The following is an 11,180-nucleotide window of genomic DNA, read 5'->3' on the forward strand; positions in this document are numbered from 1 at the left end:
TGATTAAAAAATCTGAAACTATGGTTATGGTTAAAAAATATGAAGTTATGGTTAAAAAATCTGAACCAATTCTTTTTGGATTGTTTTCCAGTAAACACTGGTTAAAAAATCTAAAACTATGGTTAAAAAATCTGAAATTATGATTATGGTTAAAAAATCTGAAACTATAGTTATGGTTAAAAAATCTGAAACTATATGGTTACCTGAACCAATTCTTTTTGGATTGTTTTTCACAGTCCATTGATGCGGAGATAACGAGTATCGGTTAAGATTGGAGAAGAATAGTGAAGAAGATGGGATTGGGAGAGATGGGTTTTAACAACGGAGGCGGAGTCATCAACTGGTTTTCCGGCCACATGGCTGCAGCCACTCATGCCATTCGTGACCGTCTCAAACTTGTTCATAGTCATTGAAGTCAGGTATTTCAGATTTATTTTGGGATTTTTGTTGAATTTTTTATTTTTGATTTGGTTGTTTGTTGAAGTTTTGATTTTGGGATTTTCTCAATATTAGATTCACATGGTGTGATTGATCAAGAAAGAACAATAGAGTGGTGGTAGATGCACATACCTGCGTAGGTCTTGACAGTCAAGTTGGAGAGGAAGGAGATGAAGAAGAGAGGGGAGGTAAGGGTTTAACGATTTTTATAATTGAGGGATAATAGATAGAAATATTTTTTTTTATGAGGGTATTTTAGGTAAAAATTAATTTTTTAGAATTCAGAACTTCCCTCCAACAACTTTCTATCGTTGAATTTTTTTCGCTGAAACCAAGTTCTTATTCTGAAATCTGAAATTAAATAAGCATGTTTCACAGATCTGAAGTCTGAATTTGAATGGTGGACCACCTCCATTCAGACTTCAGAAGTGTTACCAAACACACACTAACCCTAACAACAATCCAACACTAACCTGAAGAAAAAAAAAGAAGATACAATCCAACACATTGTTCTTTGTGATGAAATTGTGATTCCAAGCATGATTGGTTCAAAACCAATCAAACGAACAAAATCATGACTTAAACCATGATTTCGTCTCATAAGCATGGTTTTAAAACTCGGTTTCGTGTCTCGTCTTGTCCAGGCCCGATACCTAGTTGTCTTGGACAAGTTTTCCGATACCAAGTTAACTCGGACGATACATCTCGGTTTCGGACAAGTTTTAAAACCATACTCATAAGATGAATCTTTAATTTATAATAAAGAAGGATGGTAAGAGAAGATGAGAGAGAGTGAGAGAGAGAGAGAGAAGACAAAAACCTTGAATGAGAGAGGAAGGGAAATGACCGTGAGCTTCAGAATAGATAGAAAGGATGAGATTAACCACATTTTCTTGTTAATTAGGGTTAAACTTTGGTTAAGTGAAGGCCATGTGTCACCTCTCTATTCTTACGGTTCAGGCTGAGCCTGGTCCTTCAATCCATGCTGACTTTTCCCATATATATATATATATATATATACAATTAAACAGCTGATTTAAAATTTCTCACTAGTGGAAACTTCATTCATAAGATTCTAACTACAACTTTCAAACCTTAAGTGCAAGATAGAAGGATTTTTGAAGTAGAATATAAAATTTCAGATAGAAAAATCAAAGATAATCTAGATGGCTGAAGACCTTAAGCATGACTGATTTTGGAAAGGAAATTAAGGGCTTCTGATTTATTTATTTTTTAAAAAGATGGCTTCTAGTTATAGATAGAAAATGAGAGCATTTTTAGATATTTTTAAAAAAGATGGCTTCTAGTTATAGATATAAAAGAAGATCAAGATCAAGGAATCGGGATTTGCTGTTTCAAAAATTATGCTAAACTGATGAACCAATGGCATGGTGTCATGTGTATTAAATGAGCAAAAGTTATTGGTCTTGGGAGAAAATTCCAAGAGAAATTTTGGGATATTTTTATTAACTTTTTCAGTACACATGGCGTTGTGCCATTAGCTCATTAGCTTAGCACATAACTCTCAAAACAGCAGATCTCTGCTCGAGATATCAAAGAGCGAGTGTTGGGGTGCTAATATCAGCTCTCTATAATAATAGCCAATCATTTAGAATTGGTCGACTGAATTTTGGATAAATAAAGAAAACTAATTTATGAATATAAATGTTAACTGGTTTGAAGAGTGTCCTGAAGTTCTGTAATGTTGAGATTACAATTTGAGCCAAACCTTGGTACTGTTTGAACAGTGTTTTAATCTTTAATTGGAGTGTAATAAGTAAAGGTTGGAGTGCCAATAGTGGTTGCTCTTTATAAAAATAACCAAGCATTCCAAATTTCCCACCCATTCAACTGGTTTTTTGGACCAGAAGTTTCACACGCGGAAGGGATTTTATTACAAAATCGAGTCTAATCACCAGTCCATGGTTTCAAAACTAAGTATCATCTTGATATCAGGCATGGACGAGACGGATGAAAATGTCAATTTTCACATGAGATTTAAAATCCCATATTCATTTTTCAAATTTTTTAACAAGACACTTCAAATGTTTTAAAAAACTCATCTGAGACAAGTCAGTATCTGACATGGACAAGACGCGAAACCAAATTTTAAAACCATGCACCAATCAGATATATATTAAAACTGATTGATAAAAACAAAGGATAATTATAAAAGCATCCGACAAATTAATAAGGGCACCCCAATCATAGTTGAATTGTTTAATCTTATATGAGTTAAAAGTTTTGGATCATTCTCTCAATCCACTCATTTCCAAACTTTTAACCTACATAAGACTAAACAATTCAACCATGTCTGGGGTGCCCTTATTAATTTGAGAGGTGCTTTTATAATTACCTTAAAAAGGAATAACAGATATTGTGTATAATTTTTTACATTATAAACATTACTTTATATCCTAGGAAATGGGGTGGATCCTTATTTCGTTTCTGTTTAGATCAGATAATCCAAAAATACTTCATATGAGCACACCAATGCATATTAAGCTCACTAGTTCATTCAAACAAATTACTTAAGGCATCCAAATCAGCCTTGTCAATGGATAGTCGACAATTCAAATTCATATTCGAAATTTCCGACATGGAATTCAAATTGAGATATTAGATGTTAGCTTAACATTCAAATCCAATCAAAAAAATTCAATTTGAGTGATAATATAAATAATAATAATAATATTTCATCAAATAAAAATTATCATTTTTTTCTTAAAACTTAATTCTATTTTTTTATTTCGTTTTCTCCCTTCTCCATTCTCCATTCTCCATTCTCCATCTTCCAAGCATGGGTGGGACTAGGGAGCCATGAACAACGTTCTCCAATGGGGCATCCTCTTCTCCAGCTACTGTAAATCCTTCTCTCTCACACACATTTTCAACATCAACCCAAATCCTTTACCTTCAAACTAAACCAGAAAAAACCATTATTTTTCTTCCCAAATCTCATCTTCAACGTCAACCAAGAAACCCTTGCTTCAAACTCAACCCAGAGAAACACTTGATTTTTCATCCCAAATCCCTCATCTTCAACACCAACCAAAAAACTCAACCCAATAACCCTTCATTTTTCTTCCCAAATTCTTTAACTTCAAGCTCAACCCTAGTTTTTTTTTCTCCCCAAAATCCATCATCTTTTAAGAACTAGGGTTTTGAAAAGTCTAAAAGTCTTTGGAATAGGTTGAACCAAAGGTAGTATCTTTTTTCCAAGATTTTTTTTGTGCAACGAATCGGATAATATCCCATATCCAAAAAATCAATCGGACTTGAATTCAAATGTTGATCAATGATATCCATCGGATTTTGAATTTGAATTTGGACATTGGAATTTGATTTCGGATTCGGATACTACGATATTCAGTCCGATTAATCAGTTGACAGCCCTACATCCAAAATAAAGCCCAACCAAGAATATAATAACAGAAGCAGATCTTAGGTCAGGTCAGGTGCACTTATTATGATAGGGTACGAAATGGTGTCTCTGATCCTAAATTGGAGTGGAAGGCTAACAATTGATGGGGCTAGATTGAAATCTAACAATCAAAATGGTCTGTAACTGATGGCAAAAAGTGCATCAGTAGCATTCAGAACTTCTCACCATCTAGGGATCCAATATTTTGTAACACGAAGGACCATCTAAAACAATAGACAATAATTTTAAGAGGAGAAAGTAGTTTTCGGGTCCTTAGGCTGGGATCTGCATGTATCAATAATTTGTTTTTTCCAAACATGTCAAACCCAGTCATTCTATGTAAGGTTTACTATTTGCAGGGTGATAAGCAGAGCATCTACCCGATCCCTCGTTAAAAACAAAATGTGGATGAGACATCTACTTCTAACAAAAGTTCACAAATCACAAACTTCATGGTAACCAAAAATTGTCAGTCAATCTACTACCATATCAAAACTGAGCAAAAATATTCTCTAGTCTTAGATGCATAAATAGCTCCATAACCCTAATTTACAAAAAAGGTATGCATGCAAATCCGTCAAGTAGGAAAGAAAACAACAGTAACAAAAATTACACTGTAAAACAACTAAATAGGTTCAAAGAGATCATCATTTGATACAGGAAAAATAATTATTCCTGTTGAGATCCTGCCACTCACTAAAAGTTCAATATTAAAAAAAAGAAGGAAGAAATCGAATAATGAAAAAAAAAAAAAAAAACCAGTGTCTGCAAGGAAGTGTATAATCTCACTTGCCACCCAAGGTTGGGAACTGGTGAGGATCCTCGATTGTAGGGGCTGCTGCCACATTCATGTTACCTCCTCCACTGAAGCCGCCTCCTCTTGAACCACGGCCACGTCCCCGACCACGTCCTCCAGGGCTGTAGTGCCTCTCCCCTTCAGTGGGCTTCAGAAACTCATTTATGCTGACAGACTACAATTACAATGTCAAGTACAAATACAGTGAGCCAATTAGGACAGGGAAAAGAGATGATATGGCTGCAATATTTTTTTGAGATTGTGCTAATTCTTTGAAATGCAGTTAGGATTGACTGCTCAAAGCCCCATTAAGAGCTAACACTCGATACATGGAAAATATTTTAAACAAAACCCTACTAACTAACCATGGAAAGAATTCAGGAACTGGCAAATCTTTGATGGAAAAGAGCACTCTATCCAGAAGATCCCTCACTTTTTCAGACAAAGACATCTTATACATAGAGGTGCAACTTGGTTCAGTTTGAGGTCAAATTGGAACCAAACCGACATAGGTCGGTTCCACTAAATAAGAAGCAGAACTGAACCAAACCGAACTAAAGTCAGTTTGGTTCGGTTCGGTTCTATGGGTTGCCAACATTCTATAAATTGTAAGAAACATTTTTTAATGAAAAAATAAACATAGAATTTCATACAATAAATCACTAATCTTTCCATAAAAAGTCATTAACTTATCCATAAAAGATCATCAATCTATGTCCTAACTCCTAAAATAATTCATAATAATAATAATTATATTTATATATATATTGCATAAGGGCTCGGTTCTCAGTTTGGTTCGGTTCCATACGAGCTTCATCCAAGAACCGAACCAAATTGATCGGTTCTCCATTTTTTGTAACCCAGAACCGAACCACTTGTTCCAAACCGAACCAAACCACCCCAAAGTTATTGGTCGTTTGGTTCGGTTCTCAGTTTGAACCGGACCAAGTTGCACTCCTACTTAAATATGTCAAACATGGTTTCTTATTAAGATGAAAGAAAGGGTGAAACCAGAAATCCCACTATGAATAAGTATCACCTTCTTGGCTTTCTCATCTTTATCAGCAATCTCTTTCCGTTTATCCTTGTCAGAGCCCTGACACAGAAATAAATGGGAAGGTAGTCAAAATATTTGGTATCAAATTCATTATTAACAAGTGATTGGCAGGAAAAAAAGAAACTATTTCACAACTTTCAGTGGATTTAAGTTTTCACCAATTTAATAAAGATCTCATCATTTCCCTTTTTATTTGAAAGTTGTTGCATAGATTCAAAGTCCTTATCCAAGTCGACTTTCCTCTCCTCAGTCTTCAATGCTAGTAAGGCTTTCCTCTTCTCTTCCAATACCTTCTGATACTCTTCAAGAGTCATTTCCTATTTCAGCATGGCACACAATGATTTAGTTCTCTTGGAAACAGACCTAATATGTGATAGATAGAAAATATGGGGAAAAGTCCATAAGGAATGAAGATGTTTAAACTTAGCACAATCAAATAGGAATTCCTATAAAGGGATACACAACACAAACAAAGAGCATATAAATGTATGATCCCTACATAAAAGTGGTGCTCTCTTTTGATTATCAGTAGAGTTTCCATGAACAATGTCAATGTGAAAGTGGGCAACAAATTCTTTTTTTAATGGTAATCTTCTTTCACAATTGCTAAAGAATTGAGTTTGAATGCTATAGTGGAAGTAACAAATCATCATAAAGAACAAGTTTAACATGATTTTGATGCAGAACAAGTTACCTAATACTTGAAATGCATAAATAAATTTAAACTATGAAATATGGAAAATTTTGCACAGCTTAAGCATTCACAACTTCCAACATCCCTAAAAATGCTAAGCAAGTCACTAGGAACAAAGTGCAAAACTTTGAAAATTTCATTTCATAGCAACAAGGTTAGTGACTATTATCCATTCTGAATGCATAATGTGTTTTCCATAATCTTTTTTGATGAAGAAAGCGATAGATTATATACACCAGCGTTCAAGGGAGGTATGATAATTTTGGAAAGTATTCCATAGACATAACTGGAATCTGTAGAAATCTCAATCAAGCCTACTTAATTGAGGCAACGTTTTCCAATTCTGAGACATGAGATGAGGCGCATGGCTGGCCAAAACCTCAAGACATAAGGTGTAAACCTCGCATGCATGAAAAATCTATACTATAATAATGAAAAAAGAGTAAGAATTGTAGACTGAAATCCACATTAAATAAGTTCATGATAACGTTTAATGGAAAAGTAGGGTTTATGTTGCAAACCCAAGAAATTGGGATATAGTGCAAATGGTGATGAGTTACTGGAAGGATAGTAAGGTTAATAACTATATTGAAGTAAATGAAATGACAATAATAATGTATTTTGATTTGAAGCAAGTTAAACTCATGTGATTGACAAACAAAGCTACCAAACGTGTTGAGGCCCAAAAGACCTCTTATGGGTAGGATTCATTCTTGTAGCTTAATGGTTGAAGTGAGTATAAGATTCCTGTATGAGTAAGGAATGACCAAATTATAGCAACGAATTACAATTATTTGAAGAGTCATGATTTTCTGACACCCCCTGACACACGCTCCCTGATGTGGCATGAGCTAGAACCATAGATTCTTTTCCCTCGGGATACACAACTGTACATCCCCATAAACATATGCAGCTGTGCATCCCAAGGAAAATAATATATGGTTCTAGTGCATGCTACGTTAGGGGGCGTCAGAAAATCACTACTCTTATTTTAAATGAAGAAAATCCTAAATCCTTGGATTTTCAAGAAATATAATAATGAAAGCTTACTTAAGCAAATACTTAAGGGAATACTGCATGATTTTTAGCATTAGATGAACTAACAGAAATGTGCATAGCACAAACCGATCACCAGTTTCGTTTGCCTCAGGGAATATTGGTAAAAATATATCCAGGATAAAGTCAAAATTTTAAAGGATGATGCCTACGAAACATTTAAAGAATCAGGAATCCAATTTGATATAAGTGTGCATTGCTTCATGCCTCAAGCAAGATGTTGATCATGTAAAAGTCTTACATTGATGAAATATTTAAATTTCCATCAATTATGCAATCCATTGGCCCTAACAGCATGATATGACAAAATGAATACCACTGCACCAAACATATGAAGAAAACGGGGACTGAAGAAAATATGATTTTTAAAACTGTTCAAAACTACATATAAGATGCAAAACAAAAAGCAGACACTTGGATATCTGCATATATTTTGAATTATATCAGACGCATTGCAGAAAATCAATCTGTTCATACAAATCCCACCCACCAAGAGAAAGCAGTCATTCACAATAGAGAATTTCATTTACGTCAACCTTGTACCTTCACTAGTTTTTCTTTCCTTCAACTTGTATATTTAGCAATAAAAAAAATTTAATGGGAGACAAACACTACCTAAAAAAATAGGAAACATGGTTTTGAAGCATAGGAACAAATCCAACATAAGACCTTCAAAAGCATTCACCTTATCTTCAGGTTCTTTCTCTTCAGTCTCGTTCACAGGATTCGCTTTGTTTGCATCTGCAGCGTCTTCCTCTCCAGGCTGCTTCTCTGCACTCACAATTTTCTCAGTTGCATTGACAACTTCCTCGGCATCCCTGTATCAAATAGACATTAAGTACAAATGTTTGCAGTTAAATAAATAGAACATGTATTGCCATAACAACTTTGACTAAGAGTACCACCCCAAGATGCGTGATAATTCTTTGCTGTTATCATATGAATTGGTGTGCTATTATTAAAAGTTGGTGGCAATAGAATATCTCTAAATAAAGATTAATACTAGTTCCACATATAATATAGATTGACAAATCCAGTATAGGCATTAAAAATGCAAAAAATAGCAATGTACTCACTGAACAATTTCATCACTAGGAGTTCCCCAATTCCCTTTACCAGCCCCCTCACGTTTAAAGTCATTCCTGCAGATGCAATAAAAGTGCAAGAATTAAGACATTAAAACTTCATTATAACACGGGCGAATAGCAAAGCAGAAAATGAATATTCACCCTCGTCCAGTCCCACTACGACGTTCGAAAACCCTACGAGGACGCTCTCCTTCCGCCGCATCTCCATTATTGAATCCACCTCGACGACCACCACGGAAAGGACCACGAGGACCACCACCACCACCACCATGGCCCCCACGCCTTTCTGAAGGCTTTTCAAGATCTCCATCTTCAGCCCCACCAAATCCTCCAGATGATACATTGTTGTTAAATGCATTTTCGTTATTGATTTTTTCTCGAGGAAATCCACCTCCAGCACCACCACGACCACGGCCAAATCCACGTCCTCCACCACGGCCCCCTCCACGCCCTTCACTCTTAGCCTCCCTTACTATTCAAGAGAAAGCAAAACCACAAAAACTTAATAGAAAGTATGGATTCTAAGAAACAAAAAGTTACTTTCCAGGTCAAATTCCTCACATAAAAAAAAAGAAGAGCATACAACAAAAGCAAATGAAATAACAAAGACTAAATTCGCCAGGAACACAACTATAACATAATTGTCGAAGATACCCAAATCAAGAAGTGGCGGAATCAGTAAACAAGATCAACGGACTGAGCTTCTTATTCACTCTAAGAAGTGAGGAAAAAAACAAAACAAAAAACAGGATATTTATAGTGTAGTTAAGGGTGAAAGGCGATGTAAGTTGCAAAGGCCTTCTAATGATGAGGCACAGGGTGAGGCACACGCCTGAGTGAAGCATAGAGATAAAAATTGAAAAAAAAACTTAAATAATGAAACATAGAGACATCTAATAATTATTTTATATATATATATATATATATATATATATATATATATGAGTTTTATAAACAAGTTAAAGTATTTAACAATTCAAGAAGAAAAACAAACAATCAGCAATAGTAGAAAATTTAGAGAGGAAGAAGAAGAATAAAGGAAGAAAAAGAAGTAGAAGCAAGCCAACAACAACTAAGGCCATGGTTTAAAATGTCGTATTGGAGGCATGTTTGTCAAGGAAAAAATCGATATTGTATTGGTCGATACATTCTTGAAACATTCAATGTTTCGCATTAATGTTTCTTATCAGTCTTGGCTGTTACTGATACATATCGACTAATATAGTTCGATATTTTTGAACAATGGCGGGATTGGGCCGAGCTTGGTTGAGCCCTAACCCGTTCCTAGAGAGGGAGGTTCTACCTTAGACCAGCCCATAACCCTATTGGGTCTAAGAGTTGACTAAGCTTGGGCCAATAAAGATGACAATATAATTTCAACATTTTTAATGGTAAAAATCTTTATTTTTGGTATGTAAAATAGTAAATCAAATATGAAACTGGTGTCTTATTATACAAAATGCATCTATTTTATTTAATTTTCAGTGAACCGTGGACCTGGTGTGCCTTGTGCTATGACTGAGAGACAAACAAATATGCCAAAAATTAACAATAGCCGAAACCCAAAACTAGTTAAACAAATAGCTAAAAATCTGATTAACAAAAACCCATTTCTTTAACTACCCAAGGAAGCAATAAGAATATAGAACTAATGTGAGATATGTACTAAGATGTTCTCAAACATTAAAAATGAAAAACAAAAATCTCCCCTTTTACCCTTAAAAATCTCCAAACAACAATAATAATATGATTTTTTTTTTATTTCTTCCACTAATCCAAGTATCAGATAATAAACAACAACAGCACAAAAATTCATACAAAACTACCCAACATTTCTTCCACGCCAATATAAGTACTGTACAAATGAAATCGAAAGCTGAAACTCCATGATCGAATCACTAACAAAGAGGAGAAAAGAGAACACATGAACAACAAATCTCACCAGATTGAGCAGGAGGGAGAGGCTTGGAGGGCAACTTGGCTTGCGGCTTCGGCGGCGGCTGCTGCTGCTGAGGAGGAGGAGAAGCCGCCTTTGGAGCTAAGGCTTTCTTGGCAATTAGCTGCGATGGATCATCATTGTCGTCGTCACCCAACAAATCAAAAGGGTTACTACTCGCCATTTCTCTTCCTCAACCAACAAAACCCTAATTCCTCTTCGAAACTCAACTCCAACAGAAACCCACTAAGCCCTATGTCTTCTTCTTCATCGTCTCCATGTTTACAGATCTGTAACAATCAATCGATCAGATAAAATTGCCAGAGAGAGTGAGCGAGCGAGAGAAACCCTAGCCGCAACAGAAGAGAGAGAGTGATGAACTACAAAAACCTAATCTCAAAATGCTATTTATGCCTAAGGGCTTCCTAGTGAATTAGTGTTAGAAATATTTTAATTAATTTTCGGCCCTCTGTTTTTAAACAAATTACTTTAGAGGCCTTAGGAGTTGAGGAGGGAATGAGATGGTATTTGATTTCGTGTTTCTCGACATAAGATAGTTATCTTGTATCTTACCTTCCTTGTCGTTTGATCTGCATTTTAGATGACTAATTATAATCCGAAAATCAGTGGGAAGCCTTTTTTAGGTTCCAACACATCATTCAGGTCAAAATTTGGGCTATTTTGATGAAGA

The 11,180-nt window shown here is 35.2% G+C and overlaps 1 protein-coding gene across 1 annotated transcript; it reads right to left on the reverse strand.

Annotated features, from left to right (window-relative positions):
* Window positions 1-4,425: 4,425 nt before the first annotated feature.
* LOC147391319 (RGG repeats nuclear RNA binding protein A-like) lies at window positions 4,426-10,873 on the reverse strand. The gene is made up of 7 exons (XM_086458476.1): window positions 10,496-10,873; window positions 8,695-9,025; window positions 8,542-8,607; window positions 8,151-8,283; window positions 5,874-6,032; window positions 5,698-5,754; window positions 4,426-4,833 (listed from the first exon to the last, which is right to left on the reverse strand). The coding sequence occupies exons 1-7, from the start codon at window positions 10,671-10,673 to the stop codon at window positions 4,648-4,650; spliced, it is 1,110 nt and encodes a 369-aa protein (XP_086314602.1). The 5' UTR covers window positions 10,674-10,873; the 3' UTR covers window positions 4,426-4,647.
* Between the last annotated feature and the right edge of the window lie 307 nt (window positions 10,874-11,180).

The sequence above is a fragment of the Akebia trifoliata genome, chromosome 11 (assembly GCF_017979445.1).
Source record: "Akebia trifoliata isolate Shusen 1 chromosome 11, ASM1797944v1, whole genome shotgun sequence".
Classification (NCBI taxonomy): domain Eukaryota; kingdom Viridiplantae; phylum Streptophyta; class Magnoliopsida; order Ranunculales; family Lardizabalaceae; genus Akebia; species Akebia trifoliata.